The sequence below is a fragment of the Pomacea canaliculata genome, linkage group LG9 (assembly GCF_003073045.1).
Source record: "Pomacea canaliculata isolate SZHN2017 linkage group LG9, ASM307304v1, whole genome shotgun sequence".
Lineage (NCBI taxonomy): Eukaryota > Metazoa > Mollusca > Gastropoda > Architaenioglossa > Ampullariidae > Pomacea > Pomacea canaliculata.
This window is the reverse complement of record NC_037598.1, coordinates 9,690,046-9,706,372: the sequence shown is the minus strand read 5'-3', so window position 1 is coordinate 9,706,372 and position 16,327 is coordinate 9,690,046. Positions and strand designations below refer to the sequence as shown.

Genomic DNA, 16,327 nt, shown 5'->3' with positions numbered 1-16,327 from the left:
ATGCTTGTCTTTCAAACCGCATCTCTTCTTGTCTCCTTCACTCCACTCGTCGCCATAACGCTACTGGAAAATGTTCTTTCTTATCTTTGAAGACAGCAACATCATTTTTTTTAAGCATCGCTTTTGCTTTCTCTCTCCTTCTCCTCCCACCCTTGGCCCCCAACTCACTTTACGAGGAGCGCTGACGCGGAGGTAGAAGTGTTACCTGTTAAGTCTCGATAAACATGTGTCCGTCTAAGGCTGACTGCATCTGCAACACAAATTCTCCATAAAACATTTGCGGCAGAGCGCAACAAACGTGGTTACGAGCTCAGGGTTGTGGGCTTTTTACTACTGTGCGGCAAGTAAGACGCAGGGACCAGGAAACAGAGACACAGCTTCTTACCCACCCTCCTCCCTTCATCCATCAATCCACCCTGGTCCGCTCTGCGGCCTTGAGCAAAACGTGCGACGAATAAAAGAGACGTCCATAAGAAATTTATTTTTGATTTCGATTTATGTGATAGCTTTATTATAGATTAGTGGCCTCTCTCTCTCCCTCTTCTTCTCCTACCTTCTAAAAGGACATGTCAACTGTATCATCTTGTCCTTGACACAAACAAAACTGTGGTCAAGTGATGATTTGCGAGAATCTGGTAACTGTCATACTAGCATCAGACCGAAAGGAGAAACGGGTATGTGCTCAATCCGGGTGTGACGCACACTGAACGGTTCGAGACTTGCTTGGCGCAGCGTGCTCGCCAGCTCCTGGCCTTGTAAAGGGTTGGGAAAAGATGGGTGAGTAGAAGAACATTGCACCACATTTATTACACGCAAAAAAAGCAAACAAAAAAACCAACAAAACAACAACAACAACAACAACAACAACAAACAAAACTGACCGATGGCTGCAACTTAGAGGCAAGGGACTGTTTACCATTTAAAAAAAAAAATTACAGGAAAGTCATCAACACTAAAGCAGGGTCAGACTCTTTACACTTGTAAAAGATTATTAACAGAACAGTCGGTACAGACGCCAGCTACCGTCAGACCTTTAACACGTCAAAGTCGACCAGCACGCGCCAACTAGGCTTTGCCAGATTGCTGCGCATTATCTCCCTTTCGCTATAAATCTTCACAGCCGCAGCGAGAACAGGAAAAGTCAGCGAGACTCGCGAGATGAAAGAGGAGCGTGGGTAGCGGGGAAGGGAGACAAGATGGGTGGGAGGGAAGGATTTATCTTGCGCGATTTATGTCTCGGCTAGGTTGTTTACCTGTATGTGAATTGTACATCGACTGTCGAGGAGCAGAAAAACACCGATTGTCTCCCAATCTCTTTTGTTTCAAAAAAATTTAAAAAAAAAAAGTTTTCTTGAGGTAATTCTGGGAGACTGGTATGAGCTTTGTTCGATCATCACATCCATTCCAATGCTTTAATGAATTGTGTAGGAGGATCAAAGCGTAGAAAAACCTTTCGTTAATTTCCCTCCGTGTTTTTTTCTTCTCCAAGAGTTGAAATTGAAACTGGCAAGGGCAGACAACTGTGCAAGCGGCGAGAGCGACTTGATGTGAAGAGATGAAGAGAAGGCATTCAACAACAGAATCTGACAAGGAATTCGCTTTAGTTTTGTTTTTTTTTTTTAAAAAAAAAGGGGGGGGGGGTAGCTGCATGTGTGTGAAGTATTAACTCCCCTGGCGCCTGGCCTCAAAAACTAGACGACGGAAGTTAAGACGAAATTCTTGACCTCCTTGTAGGACTGCGACAGGGTCATATTCACGGACGGTCGTGCTTACAAACCTGCTCGCTGACTGGATGTCTTCTGACTGAAGCCATTCGTGTATGACAAGAGTAGTGGAGGAAACGAAACATGGATGTACAAAGGATGGGTTAAAAAAAGAAAAAGGATTGGAAGGAAAAAAATGTGTAAAGAAAGAGGATACGGGCGCAGCATTCACTCCCCCTTTGCCTCTTGCAATGAAAGTTGTATTTTATAGGATCTAGTTGCACCAGTTCAATGAGTATTAAAGTTACAGGAGCAGCACATTACTCATTGAGTACAGCATTTACCATACTATACCATCTACCTTCAGGTCAATATTATTCACAAAACGGGCGTGTGAGGAAATACCCGACCGATGAACTTTTTTTCTGTACGATACTTTATTTAAAATGTAACTTGTTCTTCTTCTTTTAAAACTAGTAACCAGCACAGTCCAGGAGAAACACTTTCTTGGATTTGGTCTCCTGTACCACGTGATCAAATTGCTTTTTTAGATGACTATCTAAGGTTAGGGCGGTTTTTTGATGTTAGACATAAGCTTGGAGTGGACACTATAACTTCATGTACCACATTATGATTTTTGTTTCCCTTAGACCACTACCTCTGGTCAAACATGTCCGTCATGGGTTGAGGAGAAACATTTTGAATGACAAAGCTACGAGTAGAAGACATTCCAACCTTTTTTACTTCTTTTTTGTAACCGTCCTTTGAGACTTTCCTAACCGTTACTTGGGAACTCATTCTTGAAGGCGGGTGGAGGAACTGGAAGAGATTTTGAAAAGGTGTTCACATGTTTAACTATTACGACTGTAGGTGAGTATATGTAGTCACTGCTTCTAAGGATTTGTAGAGTTGTTTGTTTTAACGCCTCTCTCTCTCTTAGTCCTTAGCTCCCACATCTATGTACACGTTCACACAGACTTACACGCCCCAATTCTCATACAACACACACACACACGCACACAACTACAGACACACAACCTCACACCGTAACACAAGAAACTCGTCATGTATTTATTTATAATAAATTATTTATTTCTCATCAGCAGCACCAGTTAAAATTCAATTTTGTGATATAGTTTCGGGTCAAAGGACATGATAAATAACATTACACGTCGAAATAAGTTAAGAATGCTGACTTTTATACACATGATTATGACAAAATAAGTTAAAGCGCGAGTTCTGTCCCTTTCACTCCGTATCACATTGCATCACAACCACACACTTCACTTGGCGATATAAAAAACTAAGACAAAATGAAACAAAAAAACCTATAAATACATCAGGACAAAAATTAGAACAACAATAAAATTGAACTTAATATGGTTCCGACAAGATGCGACGAAGGTGCTGTAAAATTGTTGAAATAAATGGAAAGAAATGACTATTCTTAAAAAAACAGCAAGAACTAAGTAGACATGTAGAATTTATATATATATAAACACATTTTATGTTTGTGGTACGTATACCAGCGGCAGGATTCAGTTCACATGATATAGTACTTTCAAATGTTAATAACTACAACCCCATGACCAACAAAATGTATCACTGCGCGTTGATCGTTTGTGCTCTCATCACGTGAACAAGAAAAATAGTGCGCTTCCCAACGCCTCATGTCTCTTGGACGCACACAGTCTGTCACCTTTCCCTCACACCCTTAAAAAAATTGGGTGGAAAAAAGCGGAAAAGAGATGTAAAGGTGCTGGGGAACACGGTGAGAGATAAAGAAATAAGAGGGACAAATTGGCAAAAAGAAACGGTGAAGAATGAGAGAAGGTTAGTTATGAGGGATCCAGATAAAAGACAAAAAAAAAAAAAAAAAAATAATAATGACAGGTGTATGTTCAGTGTCACAATCTGACTGTATGAACGTTCACGAACACAGCAGTCACAGTCAACATGGTTTGAGCAGAAGTCTACCCTGGACACAAAGCAGTCATGGCTTCAAGACCTGCAGCTTTCCCCACCCGACAACACGGGTTAGACTTGGAGAGTAGGATGGTTAAAAGAAAGAAAGAAGGAGGTCGCTTTTCTGTAACAGGGATGTTGGTGGAAGGATAAAGTGAAGGTTTGCTAGTGATAATGATTGTTGTAGCCTTGCTTTCTCTCTCTCCTCTATGTCAGTCCACCATCGACCAATGACGGTACAGTACAGAGGTACGACGAGGCCCCGGCGCCGCGCCCACGTGGCGCAATGCCTGCTGGTCCGGGTTCCAAACCTCTCTCTCTCTCATTAGTTTGCACTTGTACCCGTAGTTATGAGTATCAACGTACAGAAGCATGATATAAAGACAATAAATGCATCGGACTGCGCAACGTCTCACAGCACGGATATAGTAACACCTGACAACGGATTTTTTTGTTCACAGCGGGTCCTCGGGATAAAGGCGTGGGTGTCGGACCTTCAGGATCCGTTGTTGTCAGGTTACCCCCAAAAAACAAGAAAAATAAAACGTTGAAATGGTGCGGTCCTGCTTGCAAGACAGCAGAAGGGCAGCGCCAATGTCTTAGGGCGCTGTGCCGTTGTGGAGGATCATATATGGTACAGCCGGTATGAATATACTTACACACACACACTCTACAGACACAGGTGTGGTTTTGTCTCTGTGCACGAAAATACTATCTGGAAACACCCCAAACGTCTTCTTAATACAACGTCACTTGCAAAGTTTTTTTTTGTTGTTTTTTTTTTGTCTCTTCTTTTCCCTCCCTCCGAGTCTTGCAACTGTCTTTCAGTCGCTTCTGCGAAGAGGGAAGTGATTATATTAACCACACAGACCAATACTCGGTAGTCTTTGAGTGGGATTTGACAATTCGCTGAAGTTTCTCGATAGATGATTGATGGCAGATAATGGTGAAGGCGATGACAACGATGGTGATAGTTAAAAAAAAGGAAGATGATCGAAACTGATTTCTTTGCTGTAAAACAAACTGTCCGCTGCATTGTGCCTAGTTCGGAAACAAAAAAAAAAAAAAAAAAAAAAAGGAGAGATCAGGGTAAAACGTGTACCCTATATAAACAATGAGCATATAACAAAGCTAACTGCACGGTGTCAGACTCCGGGGTTCAGGGAGCAAGCACGCGGCACGCGCGTTGTCCAAACGTCAGATCTCACATGCACGAAAATGTCTTGCACCTGTGGTTTCGTTTCGTTCGACAAGGATAGTCAAAAATGTCCGAGAGTTGAGAATCGGATAGCGGGAAGCGAGTGGTGAAGGAGGGGGTCTCTCTTCAGTAGTAGGGAGGGGAATATTGTGGAAGAGGGCGGAAGTGGACCTTGGTGACGCGCAGCCACAACTTCACGAGCTGTAGTAGCGACGAGGAGAGAAGGCCAGCACCGGGGCGCCCTCTTTCGGCCGGAAGTGAACCTGCACGTCGTTGACTGGTGGTAGGATCTCGTGCCCGTAGAACGCCGTATTGGGAGACGTTTTCTGACCCTCGGGGAGCTCGAGCGAGAAGGAGTTGATGAGGTTCATCAGGAACCACTTGGTCTGCAGCATGGAGATGCGTTTGCCGGGACACAGCGAGCCGAAGGTGAAGACCGGGTTCTTCAGTTCTTTCTCGTACTTCGAGAAGGTTGTGTTCACAAAGCGGTCGTGCTTGAAAACCTGCCACACAAGAGAAAAACCAATCCATATAAGGCTCCATCATAAACCCTTACTATCGTTAAAGCAGCTGAAACTAAAAAAGCAATCGAAACAAAACAAACAAACAACAAAAAAATCCAGGTGGCATCTGGTGGACAATATGCAAATAGACACTTTTCCAGCGCAAGTATTTCGAGCCTAAACAGCTAAAGAGGCTAAATCTGAGCAGGTGTTTATTCACGTGATGTCTACGTCACACATCACGTGGGCTCGCGGGGTTCGTTTGATCTGGAAGGTGACTGGAAAGGGGGTGGGTTTGTCTCGTGCCTGAGTCCAGTCTTTCAAGTTCAAGACTCGGGGATGGTGGTGGGAAGGGTGGGGATGAAAAGCGCACTGCGAGACCCAGGCTGGGCACGTCAGCAGCAAGATCGTGTCCGAGGCAAACTCCAGCTGGAGGGAGGTGACCCGGAGGAGACTGGCATTACAAAGATTCGTCAGAAAAAGAGGGGTCAACTCCTTGGCGTTACACAAGATGCTTGTGCTCTTGCTTCATCTCTCTTTCTTTCTCTCTCTGTTGCCACAATCTGTCCCATTCTTGGCTTCTCGAAGTGCTGCGCGGCGTTGTGTTGACAACTGCCGGACATGGAGAATTTGAACAAGTGAGTTGTTCCGTCTCGTGCGCCGGCAGGTGACCGAGTTTCCACACTCACTGACCACGGGACCCAGCTTACAGACGTGTTAGAGGTATATGACTTTCGGCCCCTTGTCTTTATTCCAACACCACCTGAGCCCCTTCTGTCCCTTTCTCTCTGGATGCCTGCGTGCGTGCGTGCTGCTCTTCTTCGATATTAACCACTATGAACTCTGACTTTTTAATATCGTGGATTTGACATCAAAAGGTGAAAACAAAATTTCATCGGCTGCACGCAAAGATGCCGACATGGTTTCAGGTTGTCATATGGACGTCTTCTCTAAGTGCTCCCGCCTTCTTCTTCTGCAGTCCTTTTTTTTTTTTTTTTGGCCTCTAATTTCAAGTGCCCAACTGACCTGGTTCCCATGTACCTCCCAGTCCACATTTTTCATTCATCAGCTCTTGTCTCTCCCCCTTCCTTTCATTAACACAGTCGTCAGGGAACCTCAACCACTGCTTCGACCGCCAGTTTGTTACCGCTGTGTCAGCTTAGCCCGCATCCGCCGGTCCGGCAACGAGATGTGTAGAGCAATCAATCAGTGACCGGCGGCCATGTCTATTAGCAGTTGTCCGATGCGATTACTCTCTCTCTCTGGCTAGAGAGCGAGAGAGTGTCCTACGGTTCTCTTCCGGTTTTCTGTGGGTCGCCGGCGGCGTGGGGCAACATTTGCTGAGCTCGAAATGTTTTGTGGACAAAGGCGAGCTTGTTGTTCGCACACACTCGGGGACCTGTCGCAGGGTTAGTTCAGTACGCCTGTGCCTCACATTTCCAGGGAACGCCGTTGAGAATGTGTGAGATCAGGGAAGATAATGTGGAAGGGGGAAAGGTTGGGCTGTCAGCCAATAGAAACCTTGCTTGTCCTCTGGAAAACGCCATTTCTTTACTCCCAGATCGAAGCTTGGGGGAGGAGCGGTTGTAAAGGAGAGGAGAGAGAGGTTTAACTTGGATTTTGCAAACGTGACAAGTTTTGACAAGAATAGTCTCCTAGCTATATACTTAGTAACATAACAGATTCCCTAAAAAGTCTAGGGTGGAAGGGATGCTTACCTCTGGATCCTCGAAGATTTCAGGGTCCATGTGAATACAAGGTGGGTACATCGCTACCCGGTCTCCTTTGCGTACGGTGTACTTTTCTCCGTTGGACATTTCAAAATCTGTATCCTCGGAGCAGTAACGGACCATGAAGACACCACTTGTCACTCTCAGGGTCTCTTTCAAGAAGGAATCTGAAAAAAATAATTCTGGAATATACAACCTGTTCTCGAGAACTACGACCATCAACAATGGACACTAAAACATAGCTACATTTCCGTTTAAAACTGTTTGGGATATGCTCTTCTAGGGGAAGCCTGGACAAGAAAATGGTGGATCAGACACGTTGCTGTCGATGCGACATTTAAAAACCTAGCCACAAAAAAAGAGATTAACAGCCATCAAATGCATCGATGTTGAAATATACCGCCATCATATCCTCTAACAAAGCATTAGAGACACCGATTGGGTGGGTGGACGTCACCTGTACATACTGGCCCAGATGGTCGACATTTCTCATTTGCTTCAATTTGTTTCCACGATGCCTGGGTATCATCAGGGATGTTATAAACTTCAAGTGAATCAAGCTACCCCCCTTTTTTTAATTCCTTCTTTTTTAATGGAACACTTTCCAGAAGTGGATCTATCGTATTAGCTTCGTTAAATCCAATGTATGTGTGATATACACCAGCAGAGTTTAGTCTACAGATGATAGCATCTTCGCCTGAATATTGATGGGAGGATGAAGGAGGGAGGCGGATATTCTCCCGTGAGGGAAAGAGCATGCAGCCCCGATAATAATTGCTCGAAGTGTTTTTACACACACGTGGCGTTTCAACGTCAGGACCCGCGATCCAGCATCCACCCAAGACGTCACGTCACAACACCACCCTGTGGGCATGCGCAAAAATGATGGCGTCACGCCGCCTTGAGATTGAGCTAATTGTGGATTCACCGCATTGAAAACTCAGATAAGTTGCGCTTCAGCCGTCTAGTAGAAGCCGTCGATAAGGCTAAAGGCGGTAACGGTGGTGTGCTAAATTAAGAATGATAGCACAGCTTATGAGAAATAGCTCTCTCTTTAGTTTAACACCCACCTACCCATCTCTGTCTCTCGCCCACTGCTCGCCAAAGAAGATCTTGGAGAGACACGCTATGCGTGATCGGCGAAATTACGGTATTATCTCGCGCCGTGTGAATTTCGCAGAAATTCTTTTTCAATGAAAAGTTCAATGTTTATTTATCGTTGGGGAGTTGACGAGGTTTATCTCTCCATGGGCATATTTGAGAAGTCATGTCTAGGTCTTACGATTTTACATAAAAATTCAATATATTTGGGGAAAACGAGAAGAGGACATGGTCTGCTTACCAAGAAGAGGGAGTTTGTCGATGTCCTCCAAGGTGAAGGCCACGCTTTCGTCTTTTTCTGCTTGTCTGTCCTCAATAGCTTCGCGGAGCTCCTTCTCCAGGTCCCGCAGCACGTGAGGCTCCTCCACCATCTTGTACACGCACCAGAAGGCCACGCGAAATGAGTTGTAGTTGACGTGCAAGAAGACCAGGTTATGGCCCATGATGTCTTGGTCGGACTGCCCTGCTGTTGCATGTATTCGGTAGAGAACTTGATGTAGTCGGACACGCCGTCGCGTTGCAACATGTCGTAGGAGGTAGGCTGCTGGCAGAGCACCTTCAGCGCATCGCACGCCTTGGGGAAGAGGTTGACTGGCAGCCCGATCCACAGGTAGTTGAAGAATTTGTGGAAGATGTCGAACTTCTCGTGGAATATTTGCGGGTTAAAGTCCTTTACTTTCTCTTCGCCTGAGGGGTCGACGCTTCGCCCGAAGATGGTGTAGAACAAAGCCGAGAACAATGTCTTCGATGTCATCATACGAAGACCTTCTCGCCGCCATTCGGCACCGGCGTCCCCTTCGGCACTGACATTGCCATTGTAGTCTGCATTGGAAGCTGAAGATTTTGTGAAAACTCTGAAGGCATCCTGCAGGTTCTTGGCAAAGCTCTCCATGCCGCTGCTCAAGTACCGGCCATTAACCTTTTTCCCCGCCTCGCTGATCATCTTGCGGGCACCTTTCAGTTCGAAGCTAAAAACATTGTTGTTGACCTGCTTCTGGATCGGGTCGAAGTCGAAATTCTTCTCTTTGGCGAACTTCTCGTAGCAGTGTGGGTCCATGATGATGGTGAGGTACTGGTTGAGGAGGCGGATGGTGAAGATGTGCCCAGCTTCTTCTGAGACTTGTGCAGGAAGCGCACGGCATGTTCTGAAAACTCGGCGCCGTTGCCCCACAGAAAATGCCCGGGCACGTAGGGAGGTTCTCCGTTTCGCCTGCAAGACACGATTTGAAAAAATCTAAATTATTACATGTAATGATTAAAACATAATTTAAATACACAAACCTGAAAGTAATGTTATACAGACGATAATGGATCTTCATTTCAGATTTGCTCTCTCTTTCTCTCAAAGAGTTATCTGGAATTTGTGTAAAGTCCGTTACACCCAGCTACTAATACTTAGTGTTTGATCTCACTTTCCATTGTAAGCCGACATAGAAGGAACTTTATTCTTTCTTTCTTTCATTCATTCCTCTTACCTGACACGGAAGATCAAGCGAAAGTAGGCCACGCACAGAAGAACAACGGCAATGCCAAGGTACACAGCAACGGCCACCATTGTTGTCGCTGCTTCTGTTGCTGTCCTCGTTGATAGTTGAGGAAGGAAGTTGTAAATGACGATAACGTTCGCAATGAGACGGACAAGAATGTTACTCGTCGTCAGACGGTCTCTTCGTCGCTCTTTCGCTCCTGGTCCTGTTGTATACCTGGTCCGCGTCCTAGGAATGCTGACTCGGCGAGAATTTTTTCCTCCAACTCTTCAGACACGTCTGGCTGGCTGCTGTCTGTCTGTCTGGCTTCTGCTCTTTAGTCTTCGATCGACTTGTTGTCTTTGACTTCTTCACAGGCTCACGTGATCTCGCTTTACTTCTCTTTTCTGGCTGTTCTTCTGTGGACAGAAGCAAACAACAGTAAGAGGGGAGTGCATTGGCGAGCGCCCTCGGCTGCTTCGCGAACGGGGCAAACTATTTCTAGCAGGTGCTTTGCCTGTTGAGTAAACAGACGACTCAAACCCAATCTGACCGACGGAGAACTAACCCTTACATTGATTTCCATGATCTCGAAAAGCGAGGGCATGTGAAATATTAATTGTAGCTGAGCGCTGGCAAACTGTTTCTTCTTCTCTCTATCTCTCTCTCGTCTGCCTCGGCTACCGCATTGCGGGCACAAGAGAGTATCCTAATTTTCCACCTCATGTTCGCTCTTCCATGCACGGCAACCCTTTCTGAACGTGCTCGCCGATAAATATACATAAAATCACACACACACACACAGAGCGAGACAGACTGAGAGAGAGAGAAGGAGATAAGCTTGTATGCAAGACTGAAGCATTATCCACCTGTACCCAATATCTCTTTACGAAACGGAGTAACCAGCTTCCAGATCCAGACTTCTCTACCCGATTAAACTGAATGAAAAGGAACCGAGACACTTTCGGGGTAGGTAGAACCTCGCTGTTGTCTGCCGGCTTCAAAGTAGATGAAGTGCGACATGTGCGGGTATCGACGATGTATTTATATATACTTTCTTTCACGGTGAGGTGGCTTTGACCAACAAACGATCGCTAGCGAGCGCGCGTGCGCGAATTCCCACGTGCGCTGCGGAAAATGCGCGCGCTCGTGCACCTCATCAAGGTACGTGGGCGTGGGGTCGATACACCCCGACTGCGCGGCAGTCCCAGGTAAAGGATCCATGTCGCTCGTTGGCACGTGACAGACTGCGGGGGTGGGGAAAGGCGAGGGAAGGAGGGGGGCTGAGCGTGGGGTGGGGAAGGGGAGAAGCCCGTCGGTTTTTGTCTCATTGACTCGTCGGGCCCCTGGCTGTTGTCGCGTGCCTTCGCGCGTGCGGCTGCAACCCTGAATAGCAAGTTTAAAGGTCAGCCGTGGGGACCTTCAGATCGCCTTGCGAAGATGTTGATCGGAGAGAGATCACCGAGAGAACGGGACTCGACCAACAAAACAAACTGTAACGCCCACGCGCCTGATGGCCATCGTCCTTAAAAATAAACTTTATTTTATCAACTTTTTTTTTTACATTCAAGTTACGAAGATCGTCACTTATTCCTATTCTTAAAACCTATCCTGATCATCGGCATCGCTGTCATTTTGAATGTTGCGGCACGATGCTGGGTGTTTCAAGTCGGAAACGAAAGCAGGTGACGGTGGCCTGATTGTCGTTGTCAACAGGCGCCTCGACACAAACTGCTTTTGATAACGGCGCTACGTAGGAGGGCCTGTACTTTAACGGCCGGAGAGACCTACAACAGACCTGCAGTACACGTCTTCCAACACTCACACCTACTTATTTTTTGCATGCCTTGCGGCCCGTGTGTAGGGCTGCATTCTGCGCTGTTGCCACAACTAAACCAAAAGTCTCGGAGGGCCTGTGTTTGTAGTTCCTTCCGTTAGCCACTAGCGCCTCACCCACCCCAGCACTTCCCTCCTCCACCCACCTACCCCGCCCGCGACAACACGACATAGTTACGGGGGCAGCAGTTGTTGTTTTTTTTTTTTGTGCCCAGAAACAACGACGAGGGCGACCCCACGTGATTTGGGTGCGCGAGCGAGAGGAGGCTCTGCCGCGGCGAGTGGCAAGCTTGCCGAGTTGCAAGTTTTGAGGCCGTCGTGTCTGTCGGGCGGGGTGAGGGCGTGGGGTGACGTGATCAACCTTCCAGACAACACCGCACTGGCGACGTGCCTGTCTGGCAGCAGCACAGCACCACCACCACCAGCAGCAGCAACAGCGAGCGGCGCCAGGCGGAGAAGCCAGTGGTCGAAGAACGCCGCGCGGCAAAAGTTGGGAGGGGGAGTTCGATCGCGCGGCAAGTTATCGGTAAATAACCGTTATCTGAAAATATGACGAAGGATGAAAAAAAAAAAAAAAGAGCAGGATTGTGAAAAAGCTTCATCTTCCAGCTTGCCCTCCACCCCTGCGCTCTTTTCTCTTTCTCTCTCTCTCTCACATAGTCCTTCGACCTAAGGGATTATTTTCTCGCTAAAATCTCGGGTGGTGCGCGTGTCTGGTAACTAGGGAGTCAGTGGCATCGACGTGTGCCAAAGTTGTGTCAGCTATGAATTTAGCCAGCGCACCCGAGCCAGTTTTCGTGTGCGTGTGTGTGTATACCGGAGCAAAGCAGACACAGCATCGCGCCGGCTGCAGTCAGTGACGAGGTCTTTCTCTCTCCCTCCCTCCTCCTCCACACTTATCTCCTCCTCCTCCTCCCATCGGCACTCTTACTTCCACCGGGCGGTTCCCCATCGCACAGCTGTGTGTCGAGAACCCTTGCTACCACCACCTGTGCGTTCACCTGTCGAAAGGTGGTGGTGGTGGTGGTGGGGGTGAGGTAGTGGGAATACCGTTTGCCCAACTCAGGAAATAACCTCAGTCGACTAAACGCTTTTCCTCCGCGGCGAGTTGACCAAACCAGCTTCCTTAACTCCAGACTCCTTTTTCCAGCACCGAGTCTGGAAGCAGGCGCCGCGACGCGGGTGGAGGTGACACGACGTGTCAAAGGTCAAAGGAAAGGGTCGAGGGGTGGGGCAGGGTGGATTTTACTCAGCTTCCGTCAACAGGCGTCGCCTTTCTGTTTTTCGCTATCCTCCCCACACACACACACTCACGCGAGCAGGCCCTTGTTTTATGCATTGTCATGGTGATGCTTTAAAACAGACCCGTGTGCTTATCCTTACTCGTTCTCTCCTGCCTGCCAACCCTCAGTTTGCTTTTAACCCACGCAATGGGGATGTGCAGTCGAAAATCGAAAACCTCAACGAAGTGGAAACCACGTTCATATAGATATGTAAAAATGGGGGAAAACAACCCCACAAAAAATAAGATTAATCACTTCACCAAATAATAATAAAAAAAAAATTCATATCATCATCGCAACACCTGCAACACGATAGATCCGCGATGAGCCACGTGGCATACAGTTATCAATGGATCGGATATTGCTGACACAGGATGAGTTGCTGACAGGGTCTGAACTCAAATTCCACTTACGACTAGAAAAAGTTGCTGACGAGCGAGATTAAAGGAAAAATTCCGTCGGTTGATGGTAGGTGTGAATGACGCTGTGAACATATGAATCCTCCGCTAGAAATAAACTTTTATCAGCCGAGGAAGACAAGGAAAGACATGTACACAGAGAAAATTAGGGGAGAAAAAAAAAAAGACAGAAAAACGGACTTCCAACAGATGTTGTGCAGACTTTATTCTCGAGCGGCGTATCGGTGTCATGGTGACACAGAAGCTGGCGACCTGACTCTGGCATCAGTCAGAACTAGAATGTAGCCAGAGTTCGAACGGAAACGATGGACTGCTGCCCTCCACCCCACCCAGACCCCACCCGAGAGTCTGGCGTGGAGGGAGTGGTACAGTGGGAGCATGTACATGGACCTGTTTGTCGGGCGAGCGCTGACAAGTATCCAGTGGCGGCCATGAAACGCGAGGTCACACGCAACTGCCGCGCAACTTATGACGTATTTTGACAAGGGTGTTAAAAATAAACTATCGATGACAGGTTGGGTGTTTGCGTCAGCTGCCAGTCATTAAAATAAACTGACCCCGTTTTACAAGTCTAAGCAACAGCATGTCGAGCGATCTTTTAACCAGCAAATAAAAGTGCTTTGCTTGTCTATTTTTTTTTCTCTCTCTCTCTTTCCCTCTCTCTCTCTCTGTAAACGGTTTCGTCACTCTCGTCAAGTCTGGTAGGAACTTTCTAGACATAGGCGTCTATCTGTCTAGGAGGTTTCCAGCGAAACGGAGAAAGACTAACGAAGCGTTGCATCACCTTACAAGCTTCCAGACCTCGACAAATCACATCTCTCTATTACCGACAAGCAAACCCTCCTCCTCCTCCTCCCCTCTCTCTCTCAAGGCCACTAACGTTCGCGTCTATAATTATTCTCGCTAAAATAATATTTTCGTAATACTTGCAGAAGCGGGAGTGTGGAGTCCTTATAACGAGGTGTTTACCGCGCGCGCTGAATATAAACAGGAATGACCGATATTAATGTAGATGTATACTCACATCGTTTGGTTTAAAAATAAACAGACAAAAAACATGGCGACAGAAGTTCTTTCACGGCGAGAGTTGTAGACGTAAGTTGGTTCCCACGGTGTGTCAGTCGTGCCCTATCTGTACCACGTGCAGCTTACAACACCGACACTGACCCTAATTCAGCGATAAAAAAAAAGTGTGCCGGGGCCGCAAGCGCTTGAAGAAGACATTGAACGATGCTGTTTCTCTCTCTCTCACTCCGTGTGTGTGTGAGAGAGAGAAAGAAAGAGAGCAACTTCACTGAGAGAGAGGACAGCCACTTGCACAGGTAATGACACCTTGTTCGGCGTTGTGTGTGCTGATTAGTAACCTGGGCTTGCACTCCGGTGATTACAAGTCGCCCTAACGAGGGGGTTCCAGATGGAACGAGGGTCGGAGGTCGTCAGGGGAAGAGAAAGGGGGAGGGGGGAAGTTAAAGTGGTGGTGAGATCGGGGAAGGAAGGAGGGAGGCAGGCTACGACGGAAGCACACGGTAAGACAGGTGAATAACTCACCTGAACAGCTTACCTGTATGCTTGGATGCTACGGGGGAAAGAGTAGAGAGCTGCGCTCCTCCGCACCGCGCTTTTCTTATCCAGCTGCACTCCAGCTCACCTGTCTGCGAGGACACGTTTTTTTGAAGAGACAGCTATATTCAGCAGTTTAGAGCCGGGGATGCACTAGGAGGAGGTCTGAAGAGAAAGGGGGGCGGGCAAACACGTGTCATCCTCAGGTGAGGAACAAGATGGATGACGGCGATGCGAGCCTCACAAAAGTTCGTAGATATGAATGAAACCTTCGTGAGCAAGCTCATGAGTCACGGAGCTTAAAATACGACTGATCTCTCAGTCGCTAAGGGACGCGCTTGTCGATCAGCCATGATAAGCATGTATATTATTACAGGTAAACTCTACTTCATGGGCAATCACAACCACGGTCTCTCATTACCACGATAATTTCACTCGATGAGTGCGGAAGACGAGGGGTTAGAAGAAACAGGGTGGGGTGGGTTGATGAAAGGGTGGAGGAAAAACAAGAAACATAGCAAAAAAAACTTACGTTGTCAGGTCCGGAGACTGGTGAACTCTAACCTCACATTACTATCGATATACGAAATTTCTCTCTCTCTCCAGTTGATGAAAGCGACGAGGACACAAGAGACGAAAGATGAACAACAACCTTCGTTCGCTCCAGCCAGCGACCCGCCAAGAAGACACTTCCGACAACAGAGCCGGCGCAGGTAAGTGAAGCAGACACGTGGGTCGCGGACCAAACGAAAGCTTTGCTTTTTTAGCAGACGACAATTGAGAGGCGCGAGCCAACAGCAAAGCAACTCAAGTCAGTGTGCACGTCCCACAAAACTTCGCCCTCGTTTTCTCTCTTGTCTACACTGGACAACTTTCACACCTTTAGGTAAGGGAAGCTGATTTTGAAAAAAAGAGGTACTTACAAAAGTGTTTTTCCTGAGCTATCCAAAGGTTTGAATGTTTGAAGCCAACCACGAGTCACTCTTATAGAGTTAGAGGCGTGGCCAAGTCGCTTGAGTGACAAGAGCCGCCTTCAGACAACAGCCAATGGAAAATCGCCGGAAGTGACAGGCTTTATTGAGGAGTCCTACGCACGATGTGTGTGTGGTGGTGAATGCGCTCCGTGCGAGTCTAGTTTTAGAAGTAATATAAAGTAAATCTACGATTAGTTTCCCCCTCCCCTTTCCCAGGCATTACGCTGTACAGACCCCCCTCTCAACTCTCATCTTGTCCCAAACCCTATTAGCACGTCGGCACTAGGGTTAGACAGCTCTCTCTCTCTTTTTCTCGCTCTCTTCCCTTCCTTTTCTCCCACCCCCCCCCCAAGCTTACACACAAAGGCACGCGTGGCTGGATTAACAAGAATGGCGAGGACTGGGGGAAGTTGCCGGGAAGGGTGGGGGAGAGACGAGAAACCCGTGGGAGGAGGAGGAAGGTGTTGTGTGTAGCTGGCGGATCGACGAGCGAGCTAGAGTGAGAGAGGAGAGAGAGAGCGGTTGGCGGCTCAGTCGGTTTGTCCGGCCATTAAGATAGTGTAGATACTATCCTGTGCCCACGATACTC

General features: G+C 47.3%; 1 protein-coding gene across 1 annotated transcript; it reads right to left on the bottom strand.

Moving 5' to 3' along the window:
- Window positions 1-2,773: 2,773 nt before the first annotated feature.
- On the bottom strand, window positions 2,774-15,723 carry LOC112572567 (cholesterol 7-alpha-monooxygenase-like). The gene is given in 7 exon segments (XM_025252307.1): window positions 2,774-5,369; window positions 7,088-7,266; window positions 8,442-8,663; window positions 8,666-9,301; window positions 9,304-9,410; window positions 9,676-10,082; window positions 15,688-15,723. Coding segments are annotated over 6 exon segments (1,533 nt in total). The 5' UTR covers window positions 9,756-10,082; window positions 15,688-15,723; the 3' UTR covers window positions 2,774-5,060.
- Window positions 15,724-16,327: the final 604 nt, after the last annotated feature.